The sequence below is a fragment of the Crocodylus porosus genome, unplaced genomic scaffold (genome assembly GCF_001723895.1).
Source record: "Crocodylus porosus isolate Cpor-Errol unplaced genomic scaffold, CroPor_comp1, whole genome shotgun sequence".
Lineage (NCBI taxonomy): Eukaryota > Metazoa > Chordata > Crocodylia > Crocodylidae > Crocodylus > Crocodylus porosus.
The window spans coordinates 111,204,772-111,218,498 of record NW_017728943.1 but is presented as its reverse complement, the minus strand read 5'-3'; the positions used below and the strand labels follow the sequence as shown (position 1 = coordinate 111,218,498).

The window sequence follows — 13,727 nt, the reverse complement described above, 5'->3', positions numbered from 1 at the left end:
ACTTCATGGGGCGGTGTAGTGTGTTGTCTGTTTAGTAAAGCTGTTATTTTGAAACCCCGAGTCGGGTTTTTGTCTGTTTCCTGACTGTTTCCTCCTTGCCACCACTTATCTGCTCCCCCCCCACCCCCAGTCTCTAAGCTGTCAGCCTGTTTCCAGCCCTAAGCTCCCAGGTTTCTGCCTCTCCCTCTCTTTCCTGGCTGTTGCCTCCTTGCCACCACTTATCTACCCTCCCCACCAATATCTCAGTTGTCTGCCTCAGTTTCTAGCCCCAGTCTACCTTAAGTAACCCCAAGCCTCAGTTCCTCAGCCAGCTCCTCTCTAGTCCACTGAGGTTCTAACCTCAGTTCTGGCAACTTTCACTCCCTACACTTTAACTCTCTGTCTCTCACCTTAACCTTCCCCCAGGTACCCCAAGCACACACACACATACCGTACCATCCAAGTTAGGAACTTACCTATGTGTAGGTGGGTTGTATGCATGTGAACTGGTGAGTGTGTGTGTATATGTATATATATCTGCTATCTAACCTTATATCTGCTACCTACCCTTATAAATATACACAATTGCGTGCATGATATATGAATTAGTGATCTGTGTATGTGTACTGAGTGTGCGAGCATTGACAATTGATTTTTGTTTACTTTTTAGTGTGTAGTGTGTATGTGCTTGAATTGGTGATAGGTATGCATGTACCTAGGCTGGTTTGGATGTGTATGTGCATGAGCTGGTAGTATGTGTGTGTATGTACCTAATTGATTTGTGTGTTTGTATACGTGCAACTGAGTCACACCCTCCTGTCTAACAGTGCAATATTGAGATCCTGAGAGTTGGCCTGACCCCACAGGGCAACAAAGGAGCAGGCAGGCATCATAGCTCAGCCCCTGGCACGGAATCTTCGAGAACTCCTTGCGCTCAGGTGAAGTGCCCAAAGATTGGAAGAAGGCCAATGTGGTGCCTATCTTCAAGAAAGGGAGGAAAGTAGATCCAGGGAACTAGAGGCCTATCAGCCTCACCTCTATCCCGAGGAAGACCTTGGAAAAAAATGATCAAAGAGACCATTCTTGACAAACTGGCTGATGGCAACATCCTGAGAGACAGCCAGCACGGGTTTCTTGTGCGTAGGTCTTGCCTGACCAATCTCATCTCCTTCTATGACTAGGGGACACATCACCTGGACAAGGGAGAAGAGATTGACCTCATATATCTTGATTTTTAAAAAGCCTTTGATCTGGTGTCCCATGATCTCTTCATGGAAAAATTGGCCAACTGTAGCCTCAGTTACATCACAGTTCAATGGCTGGGGCATGGGCTCTGAGGTTGGACCCAGAGAGTGGTAATAGAAGGAAATAAATCATCATGGTGCACCGTGACTAGTGGGGTCCCCCCAGGCTCTGTCCTTGGACCCATATTGTTCAACATCTTCATTAATGATGTGGACATTGGAGTCAGAAGCAGACTGGCCAAGTACACCAATGACACCAAACTTTGGAGTAAAGTGTCCACACCTGAGGATAGATGGTGATCCAGGCTGACCTTAACAGGCTCAGAAAATGGGTGGATGAAATTCTGATGGCATTCAACACTGAAAAATGCAAGGTACTCCACCTTGGGAAAAAAACCCGGCAGCACACTTATAGGCTTGGCCGTGCTACTCTTGCTACCATCACAGCTGAAAGGGACTTGGGGGTCATGACTGACCACAAGATGAATATGAGCCACAAATGTGATGTCACAGCAGAACTCTGGCTTGCATCCATAGATGCTTTTCAAGCAAATCCAAGGATGTCATCCTCCCGCTGTACTTGGCCTTGGTGAGGTTGCAGCTGGAGTACTGCATCCAATTCTGGGCTCCACAATTCAAAAAGAATGTGAAGAAGCTTGAGAGAGTCCAGAGAAGAGCCACGTACATGATTAGAGGGCAGGAGAACAGGCCTTATGATGAGAGGCTGAGAGCCATGGGACTTTTCAGCCTGGAAAAGCACAGGCTCATGGGTGACCTGGTGGCTGCCTATAAGTATATAAGGGGTGTAAATCAGGACCTGGGGGAACACCTGTTCACCAGAGTGCCCCAAGGGACAAAAAGGTCAAACAGTCACAAACTCCTCCAAGACTGTTTCAGGCTCGACGTAAGGAAGAACTTCTTTACTGTCCGAGCCCCCAAGGCCTGGAACAGACTGCCTCTGGAGGTGGTGCAAGCACCTACTCCAGACTCCTTTAAGACACTTATCTTGGACATCTATCTTGCTGGGATCCTTTGACCCCAGCTGACTTTCTGACCCTGGGGCAGGATGCTGGAGTCAATGATCTTCCGAGGTCCCTTCCAGCCCAAATGTCTATGAAATCTATGAAATATATGAAGGGTGGGCAGCAGGGTTTAACTGATTTCTGAAAAGCCTGGGTCTCACACACAGAGGGTTTCACATAGCCTGAGAATTGACGGGGCATGTAGCATACTGTTCCATAACATGAGATCAAAGCCTTCAAGGCAAACACAACAAGGATACACAGTCTGGAAAAAAGAGGGAGTACGTATTACACTGCCCATAACATAAGATAATGGTGACACCAGCTAATAAGGCCCCAGAGCAGGGGGGCCTGAGTCCCAGTTTTGGGGGAACAGACCAAATTAGGAGAAGGCCAAGAAAGCTACGTGGAAGTCTCACTACACAGAGGGACCAGAGATAGCCACAGATGAAGAGTCATCAGAAGACATCAGTAGGGAAGGAGAATACAAAAGCAGAGACTTGATAGTAACAACGGGTCCCTCCCTGTCCCTCCTCATCCTGCCCAGGTTCCTCCTCCCTGTCCTCCTCCCTGAGAGAGCCCCCATTCTGTCCCCAACCCTGGGAAGTGTCCCTGAGGCCACCATGAACAGAGGACATACCACCTATCCATCTTATCCACCCCACTGAAGTGGGGGTGTGGGTCTTGGCATCCCACCTCCAGGCTGCTGACATGCTGACATCTGACACCTAAGAAAGAGCCTGAAAGTGAAGACTGTGTCCTGGCCAGATGTACTTTGACTCTGATGATAGCCCTAGGATTTGGGAGATATACAGAGTTGCTTGGTTGTTTTTTATATTGCTTTTTTTCTGTTATCACTGTGTTTCAATAAATTTGCCTATTACAGAATGGAAAGGCCGTGGTTGGTCTGAGGGTGATTCCCCAGCACACATTGAGGCACACTCCAGGAGCCGATGCTGATTGGTCCAGGAAACTAGAATGCAAGAAAAAAGATTCTGCCAGTTCACTCTCCCTAGGAGAGGAGTCATGCAGGTAATCATAGGTGGCAGCACAGTCTGTGCAGGGGCAAAGTGGAGCTGGGAGCACTGGGAGCCCAGAATGAGATTGAGCACCAGAGCGAGTGGGAGGAGAATCAGCGTGGTGAGTTCCAGCAGCGGGCCAGCTAAGAATGGCTGGAATAGGAGCTGAGGCTGGGCTTGGGAAGTGAGCCATCTGACCTGGAACCCTGCTGGAAGGGAAGATTGTCCAGAGTGAGGATCCAATGACCTGCTAAGGAGTCGGAATCAATTGAATAAAGAGACACCTGCATGTCAGACTGATTTTAACTCAGGCCAGCTCATTGAAAGAAACGTCGAGTTTTTACAGTTGTTTGAGCAGGGGTTCAATTGATTCAGAGTGGATCTGCTCCCCAGAGAGGTCTGGGTGAGTAATGACTGATGATGGACAATTCCTCTGAGAATGAAGTGATTTATATAAGGACTGATGGGGGACTGAGGGCTCCTCCATGGATGGAGCAATTTATACAATTAGAGAGAGGTGATTGGGAATACTGCCAAAGAAAGAGTGATTGACATTGACTGATAATCCCTTTAAGTGAGAAATATACATGTGAGGTTGCACTGACCATGAAGGGGGCAGGTCTGGACAAGTTGGATTCAGCGCACTCAAGGAACAATGGAACAGGACAAAAGAGATAGCTACCAACATGGCCAGGTGCAGTGAGGACAGGATGTAGGGGTGGTGGAGGCCTGTGGGAGAGGTCTTATCAAGCTTATGTCCCAGTATAGAACAAGGAGAGTATTAGCGTTTCCTCCTTCTGTAGCAAGGGAGAGCTCAGCTTCAATTACTTTTTGGAGGGGGAGAAGGGTAGATAGCAGATAATTTGAAAAATGAAAGCCAGCAAATAAACTGGTTTCAAGAGCCTGGTGAGAGCAGATGAACTGTGCTGGAGCTACTATACTTGAGAATCAAACAATATTAGAAATTCAGTGGGGCACAGAACCCCCCCCCCCCCCCCAAAAAAAAATCTGATATCATAAATTGTTCTCCCTTGAGTGTTAAGAACTGTCAGCTCCTGCATCAAAAACAACATGTCCATATTTCTTAGAGCAGAGAATTTTTTCCTTTAAGTGTCAGAAGAACCTCATTCAAAAAACAAAGAACATGTGTCGTTAGCGGGCTTATTTATAGTGCCTCCTCTCCTGCTGCTGAGGCACACGCTGCTCACTTACTCCCTCTGTATATGCCAATTCCTAAATGAGGCAGTGAAGCCATCTTAAAGGATACTCTGAACCTATGCCAATAAGCATGCCTAACACCAACAGCATAACAATGGCATAGCACTGGGGCATGTGCTCAGGGCTGCTCCCAGATGACTATGCTGCATCATCTTTGGGAGTTGGCAGTGGAGCAGGAGCAGGTAGGTGGGGGCATGCTTCTCAGCAACACATCCAGGCTCAGCATGGAGATGACAAGGATATGCCCCAACACTCATTCCTAACATAAGCATAGATCTAAGAATGTCCAGACTCAGCTGATTATCTTCTTCACTCCAAACATGGCTTCGCCCACTGAGCTTCTGTGTCACTGATACGTTTGTCCCTTGGCACACAGTAAAATTTAATTCATAGTAGGAACTGATGTGAACAAATATTTTGTAGCTATAAATCCCTCCAGCAAATATTTTTATGAATGAAATGAAAATTGTGAGTATTTCTGATCTCTGAAAGGAAGTTCAGAGACACTGGGAAGTCATAAGGAAAACCAGGCAGTTTGCAGTTTAATTCTGACATATGATTATATTAGCACTGAGGGTATGTATTTAGCCTGAGGCATCATTTCTGTTAGAACGCTATTGCTTACAAGAGCTGTACTTATTTGGAAGGTCATGCAGTCTTGTAGTCCACAGGCATGCCAACGCCATGTCCCTAGCTCTTGAGCAACCTCTGCATACCCTCTCTTGCATTCATATACCAAATCCAGAAATGAGCAGTAAAGCCACCAAAGGAGTGATATACATAATTGCCCTGGTGGTCTGTTTTCAGCTTACTTGAGAGTAGAAGGAGGCATCCCTAGGGTGGCTTTACCATCACTTCCGGTTCTGCATGTGCAAATAAACAGGGGTAATCTTTAGGGCTGTGAAGAGCAGGTAATATTTGATTTGACAGACGTGTCAAATTTTAAACCGGGTCCCACTTGGATTTGCTGTCCACTTCAAGTCCAAGTGGGTCTGCTTTGAGTCAAGGTCGAAGCTCAGTAGAATATTCGAGCTGCTTTGACTTCCCCATAGGCTATAATGAGGAAGGTCGAAGCAGGCTATAACTTTGGCATTTCTTGTCTGATCTTGATGACACTTGCAGGAATGGTAACTCCTGAGGAGCCCACAAAGCGTGCCACTTTCAACAAGATAGGTTCAGGGGGTTCGGAGAAACAGCACCGCAAATTCTTGAGAGAAAACCTCCTGCGACTTCTGAGTGGAAAGCCACAGGGAGCTCAAAACTGCAGGCTTGCTAGGCCCTGAGAAGCCCACAAAGCCTGCCAACTTTCACAGTGATAGGTGCAGGGGTTTGGGGGAAACTGCACCTTAGGCTGCTTACAGGCAAAACTCATGATCCAGATGGAGTGAGGAGGGTGGCAGTCACTCCATCTGCGCCTGGTTCTTGGGGACCCCAGCAGTGGGAGGTTCACTTTGAGGAACACCAGCTGCTTCCTCAAACCAGGATCCAAGCAGGTGCAGTGGGATGTCACAACATCCACAGCCATGCTGAACACCCTCTCGCTTGGCACACTGGTCGGTGGACAGGATAGGTATTCCTGGGCAACTGTGGCCAGATCAGGCCACATCAGGCTGTGGGTTGCCCAGTAGGCCAAGGGGTCGCAGTCCAGGGGCTCCACAGGCTCGGCAAGATAGGCAGACACCACGGTGTGAGGGCTGTCTGCCTGATCCTGGGGTCTGGTGGGTCTGGACCCCCTAATGTTTGCCATGGCCTTAGCCCATATTGGCAGTTCCTGTGGTGGAGGGGAAGACTGGCTCATGGATACAGGCTGGGTTCAGGCAGTGGATCCACCTGTTCTACTTCCCGCTGCCTCCGCCGTTCCAACTCCGTCACTTTCTTAATAAGTACCTCCCTCCAGTGACTCAGTGTCTCGCTGCCACATATGGTGCCCTTCACCCTTAGGTCACAGATGGCAGCCAGCATATGCACTGTGTTGGACCCCAAGGGTTCAAGCCTTTTCCTAAGGCCCTCCTTCAGCCGCCTCACCAGTGCCTGCACATCTGGTGAAAGTGGCCTGCCCCAGCCAGGAACATTGACCCCCAGGAAGCTCTCCATTTGGCTGCGGAGCTCCTTCACTGTGGGGACCACCTGGCTGAGGAAGGCATCAGCAGCACTGAGGGTCTCAGTGGCCTCAAGGAAGGGCTTGAGGACCAGCAAGATCTGGGAGATGGCATCCCACTCAGCTTTGGTCAGGGGACTGCTGATCCCAATCTCCTCACGCAAGGCCAGCTCACGGATGGCCTTCTGTTTCTCCACCAGCCTCTTGAGCATCAGGTCTGTGGAGTTCCACCGAGTCTCCACATCCTGGATGATTCTGTGCTGCAGGACATTTAGCTCTGTTTGTTTGTCCCGCAGCATCTTGCCCCCCTTGATGCTCCAGTGTAAGTAGCCTGCCACCTTCTTGCATCTGGAAATGAGCCTGCTGGTGTTGCTGGTGCCATCACTGGCAGCCCTATCCCCCTCCAAGGCATCCCTCACAATCAGATGTAAATTGTGTGCCACACAGCAAATACCAGCAAAGCTGGCATCACGGACTTCCTTGACCATATTGGCCCCATTGTCAGTGACCATGAACCTGCGGGTAAGCTCAGCCTGTCCAATGCCGAGCCACCCCTACACCATGTGGTTCATGGCTCCCCTTATCTCTGCTGTTGTGTGCGACTCATCCATCACCTTGGCATGAAGGAGAGCCCACCGATGGCCTGACTGGCTATACCAGTGCCCTGTGAGGGAGAGGTATGCATGATCTCCACCCCGGCTGCTCCAGATGTCCGAGGTGAAGTGTACACCTGCGGACCTGCCTTGTGCAGCTCCTCCCTCAAGTGCTCCCTGCAGGTTTCATATAGGGAGGGCACCACCGTCCTGCTGAAGGTGGTGCATGCGGGCACCTGGCAGGATGGAGCCAGTGGTGCCAGGAGCTGCCTGAAACCTGGTCGCTCAACAAATGTGAAGGGCTGGCCATCCAGAGCAAGCATCTCCCCGGTGGTCTGGGTGACGTTGCTTGCATTTGCAACTGGTCCCTTTTGCCCCCAATGTTCCAGGGTGCCCTGCCTCTGCTGTGGGGGGACAGGGCCTGTGGAGCGAGTGGGAGCTGTTCCTGTGGCAAAGGGATGGTACCTGTGGAGATGATTCAGCATCCCCGAGGTGGTCATGCACTTTGTTCCCTTGCCCCGGCTGATTTTGGCTCAGCAGTGCATGCAGATAGCACACGCGGGATCATCTGCCAGCTCATAATGATCCCAGATCATGTTAGTACTAGGCCTTTCCCTCTGGCATGCGGGTGCATCTGTGGATGCTGCTGAACTCTCCCCCTCTTCAGCAGTCAGAGGCACAGCAAGAGAAAGAGCGGACTCAGCTGAGCCGCTTGCCTTCACCTGTACAGAGGCACCTTCTGAAGTGCCTTCTGGGAAAGACCTCATGTCTTGAAAGGGAAAAACCTGGGGGGTGTCGAGCACAAACTTGACTGATTCCCCCTCCTTCCCCAGGACTTTCCTTGCCAGGGCACTGAGATCCAGATCCAGCACCAGCTCTTCTTCTGGCGTGGGAAGGCTCAGCATAGGCAGTGACACAGGGGTGGAGTGCGCTGCTGTGCTGGTTGCAGTTATGGTGGGAGAGGTTGTGGCTGCTGTGTCTGGACATGAGTCTCAGGCACAGGCAGTGGCTCTGGTGGCACTGCTGCTCCATTCTCTTTACTGCTTGTAGCAGCCTCATCCCTTGTAGTGGGAGGAAAGTGTCTGAGTTTGGTGGGGGTAGAAACTGCAGCTCTCCCACTTGCAACCCCCCTTGCTCCCCTTCATGCAGGCTGGCCAGTGTGGCCACCTGCCTTTCCACCACGCTTCATAATATGTTTCTTCATATGTAAACTGGAACCTCTAAGTGTGCTGTGCACCATGGATTAGATTTCCGGATGTTATGTAAATGTGTTTGTGTGTGTAGATAATACATTGAGAAGCGTTGGTGTGGTGGAAAGAATGAATGATGTATAAATATATATATATATAAATTAAATTCCTATATATAGACTAGATCCTAGACTACTACTAACCCTATCCAATATCAGCATAAACTAATAGAAAAAGTAGTTATAAAATAAAAGCACCAAGTTCTCAGAAATCCCTGTTGCTAGTGTTGCAAGCAGGGAATCTGTTGAAGATCAGGGCTTCCAGCCATCGTGGTCTGACGAGGAGGTGCTGGTGAACACCAGCAGCTCAGAAACTGACCCCAAGGCAGAAAGCAGGGGAGCTGAAAAACTGCTGCCTTTTATGCATTTTCTCTGCCCCTCTCCCAGAGCACTGGGATTGGAAGGGACCTCAGAGAATGCCGACAGGTCACTGGCCAGTCACACATGTCAGTCATGAAAGCACTCCTTCCCCCTCTCCCCCTTACTTTCCTTCCCCCACCCAGGGAATCCAGTATAGGCAAGTCGAATATTCAACCCTTGTCGAATATTTGACCCACACTGTTAATATTCGACTTCTGGTATTTGATTCGACAGCTATTTGACCAGCTGCTATTTGACTCCACTTTTACTTTTCAAGGTTGAATATGTCGAATATATGTTGAATTGAATATTAAGTTGAAGCTTTGCACAGCCCTAGTAATCTTCCATTATGATTCCTACATTTCTTTCACTTTTATCTCATCCCCATCTCATCCACTAAAATGAGCAGCAGTTAGTTACCCTTGGGGTGTCAAATTCTCACAAGCCCCCAGAGCAGATCTGAACAACAGAGCTCCTCAGGCTACATCTGAACCGCAAGAGGCCTTCTAGGCTGGGTCTGGACCTGGCAGTGACAGTGGGGCAAGCAGTGGTGGCAGTGTGGGGGTTCATGCAGCCATTGCTAATTCCTCTGTTGCTAACACAGGTGCTCATCAGGACTCCAGTCCCGGGAATTAACAACCCCAAATTAACACTAAAGGGTCATGCATGGATGGTGCGCTAACTTAGACAGAGATTGGGTTAACCTGATTTAAGAAAGTTAATCTGATCTTGCAAATTGTCGCAGGGCACTTAGGTGCCTGCTCCTAGAAGAGCAGAAACTGCTTGGGGAGAGCCCAAAGAGCCAGACAGGAGCCCAACTGCAGGTTTCATAGTTTCATAGTTTCTAGGGTCAGAAGGGACCTGAGTAGATCATCTAGTCTGACCCCCTGCCATGGGAGGAAAAAGTCATACAACCCCGGCAAGGCATCCAGCATCCTCTTAAAGACCCCCAGGGTAGGAGCCTGCACCACTTCTCTTGGAAGTTGGTTCCAGATCCTAGCCGCCCTGACCATGAAGTAGTGCCTCCTGATATCTAGCCTAAATTTATCCTCTGCCAGCTTGTGACCGTTATTCCTGGTCACTCCTGGTAGTTGCCAGGCAACCAGCTAATGAGGAAGTTAGCCTGCACCTGCACCTGCACCTGGTCAGCTGGCTGGAAGGGGCAGGGCCCTGGGCCCATATAAACCCCAGGATGGGGCCTAGGGAGTTTAGTTCTCTGCCGGTGGCCAAGGGGGAAGGATCCCTCCTAGAGCGAGTGAAGGGAAGAGGCCTGACTAAGTTCTGCTCCTAGTAACGTAAAGGGACAGAGCACACCTTATGCAGTTGGTCTTGTATTATAGCCCAAAGGCTTAGGTTTGGTTGTAGTTTTATAATACCGGTGGTTTGGGTGAGCCTATTTGGAAAAGAAGGAGGCCTCATTGGGGGCCCACTGCAGTGTGGGGACCCTGGCACCAGTGAGGGTGTGGCATTTGGGGTACACAGACCCCAGCACCAGTGAGGGCTCAGCACAAGGTGTGCAGGGACAGGGCTGTGGAGAGCCTAGGTGCCAGTGAGGTGCAGGGACAGGGCTGTGGAGAGCCCAGAGAGGAAAAGGGGCCAATTCACAGCAAGGCCTGGGCCTCACAATGTCAATGCCGTCTGAGAGACTTGGGGCATGGTAAAGGGGTGGTTGGAGCCATGCACATAGCCTGTAAGGCTGGGGACCCATGGGGTCCAAGGAAGTCCATTGGGACTGTCTGACCGGACGTGAAGGCAGCCTCCCTACATTACTTTTTCATCACGATGTGGCGGGCAAGAAAAGAGGGTGCCCATCAGGCCAAATTGGCATGATCAAGGGGCCTTAGGAGATCACGGCCATCCTCAGGGACCCCATCCTGTGACACAAATATCTGTATATGTTTGCAACATAGCCCTGGGGCTGGGAAACCTCAGCTTCTTGCCCCAATAGTTGCACTATTCCCACCCCCACAGTCCTGACTAGGTTTTTTTTGGCTCCCTATTTCCTGCCACAACTGAGCAGTTCCCCCCACCCTCCCTGCCAAACCTGTGGACCCACCAACCTCCCCACATAGACCCATCAACCCCTGCCAATCCAGCCAGCCCTGCCCCTCCAGACTCACCCCTGACCTTACCCACCCCTCCTTACACTCTGAGTTACTTACACAGGTTTCTATGCACTGCTTTCAGTCTATGTTTACATGGCATAAAGTACTCCATGTGAATGTAGATCAGGTTCAGTGAGCAACTGTAGGCACCTTTACAGAGCCATGGGGGTTAATAACTTATTTTTTTCAAGCAGAAAATTTTACAGGATGCCTGTACATCAGAAGTGTGCTGAAGGCTACACAAATACAGCAAACGGGGTTCAAAAACCTTCTGGCCTGTCTTGTCTTCCCTCAAAGACTCTGTTATTTTTACTACTAAAAGAGCAGATGCCTGTAGCCAAGGGTCGCCTTTGCCAAACGCTATTTGGAAAATGTTCCAAAGCTGATTCTTATGAGATTTCCATTTACTTGAGTTCTTGGGCATAACAAAGAAGTTGCTGATTTCAGAAATATAGATCAGTGGGGAGAGACTGTATTTCTCTTCTGAACTGAAACAAGCCTAAAAGAGGTTGAGGGTACCTTATTTCTTCTGTTATTTAACTTAATCATTATTTTACTTTTTATCGTTGTTACAAATACAAGGAATTATTCCACTATTACATTCTCAGCATACAGCTTTCTAAACATTTGTTTATTTGGTATCATGTGATTTCTTTTGTTTATGTGACATATTTTGCTTTACAGAGAAACTTATAGTGTATATAGAGGTGGACAACTGCTCCGCTAAAGTCCACTGAAAGGATGTCTTCAACCTGGTATTGAGATCTGTAGCATCATGCCAGAAAGGGAAATTTTTAATGAAGATTTTTGTTTTGTTTTTTTAATTGTGAAAAGTCCATTTATCATGACAGAACCTGAGGGTCTGTCTTAGTCTCAAAAATTTTTAGTCAGGAAAAGCTTCTGAGGACTATGATGAAATTCCTGGTCAAAACAGAAAGAAAGTATAACCCCCAAAGTTTAATAGCCCAATAGTTAGAACATTCATCTGGGTGTAGAGGCCCAATGTTCAGCATCCTGCTTTACCTCGATTCAGGCTAGGGAGTTGCATGTCAGTATTGCATATTATGAGGATAATGTCTAATCTTGCAGGGTCTCTCTCAATTTCTCCCCTGGTGCTCTTTCATATCATACAAATGTTAACTGGAGCAAGGAGGAAAACCTAAGTCCTCCACATTTTAGGCAAGTCCCCCTAACCACTGGGATATACAATCCATTTCTTCCTCTTTCTGGCCCAATAAGTGTTGAATTATTCATACAAAATGGAACAGCTTCAGCAGGAGAGAATATGAGAGACACCCATGAACAGCCAGCTGGTTGGTGGCTAGGGCACGGAGGGCTGAGGTTCAAGTGCTTGGGCTGAATCACTCAGGCAGGGCAAGGTGGTGGATCTATAAGTTTTAATATTACAGTAGGGCCTAGTAATAATCACTTAGCAGCTTTGAACCAAGAAAGACCAGCTTTTCTTTCTCTGAGCTTAAATATAAATTACCAACCATATTTCCTGTCTACACTATAAAAGACTGTGATTCAGTCAAAAAACCCCACATAACTTACTGACTGCTGAGCTGAATATAAACTGATGGGCAAACGAGACTTCATAGAAAGCATTTCAAAGATGTTCAGACTGAATAAATAAAACCCCAAAGGCCCATCAGGAAAGCCAGTTCTTTATCATTTTTGCTCTTTTCTGGCAGAACTGAACTGCTCTATGAATCAAAGAATCTGAAATCCACAGTGATGCCAATTCAGCAATTCCAGTAACTGGAGTAATTCAACCCAACCATAATTGTTTTTACTTAGAATTGGAATTAGGACCCATTCAACAAATGTTCCTCTGACTATGCCAAAGCTAATTAATTTTGTAACAAGACTTGACATTCCCTACCTGCTGTGCTACAGCTCCTTCTGTGTTGAGGAGAGTGCTGCATTCCCCATCATGGTATTTTTCTTTACATTCACGGCAGAACACGAACTGGGGAGGGGGAGGAAAAACAAGCCATAAAAACACATTAGAGATATAGGCAGCAAATTATCTTCTCGGAGAGTCGCACAGAAGATGATCTCTTGCCCTTCTTATCCCATTAAATTCCCATAGTTCTCCTAATTACGCATCTTTTTACACAACAACTTTGCAGTTATTATGATAAATTTCTGTCACGCAATAAAATATATTCCATTATTAATAATAAACTTTTGCTACGGTAACCATTTATATACATAAAACAATATTAGATATTGCTGGGTTGTGTGTCTTTTTTTACTGTGTGACCTATTTGTATGAAAAAGGGTAGCAGCTGAAAAAAATTGAGGGTATCAGGTAAAAAAAAAGGTTCTTCTTTTGTAGTGCTTGTGATTGGAAATAGTCTGTATATAATTCTGAGTCAAATGAATTCTCACATAGAAAACTACATATTACAGAAACTAGGAAAAGACAAAAACTTTATGCAGGTTATTTGAAATCCTGCAGAATAGAAAAATCCTAATCATTACCATTTCTATAAAACAGTTTAAAAAAAAAAGAAGAAAAACTATGGAAGCAATATGTTTCTCTATTCAGTTCCACAGGTTTTAGGGTAGTACTGTATCTAAGGAAAATGATTAAATGTCTAAGAGGTGCATTGGTTTCATCCCTGTTAAATTCTATAGATCATAAGGGTTTAACCAAATGCGGTGTCCTTTACACACTAGCGATGTATTTGTCTGCACTTTTGCTGGAGCTGTAACGGCTATCTAAGATGGTTCATATGTATTGAGCTTGATACATTTTTACACTGTAAAATGAAGATATCTGTCTTGACATGTGTCAAAATCTTTGACCCATCAATTCAGCATTAATGTCT

The 13,727-nt window shown here is 47.5% G+C and overlaps 1 protein-coding gene across 1 annotated transcript in view; it reads right to left on the bottom strand.

Annotated features, from left to right (window-relative positions):
- The window catches only part of PARK2 (parkin RBR E3 ubiquitin protein ligase), a 1,395,896-nt gene that overhangs the window by 31,120 nt on the left and 1,351,049 nt on the right, over positions 1 to 13,727 (bottom strand). Inside the window, exon 10 of the mRNA XM_019549987.1 lies at positions 12,773 to 12,859. Coding sequence (XP_019405532.1) covers positions 12,773 to 12,859 — 87 coding nt within the window. The remainder of the gene's footprint in view (positions 1 to 12,772; positions 12,860 to 13,727) is intronic.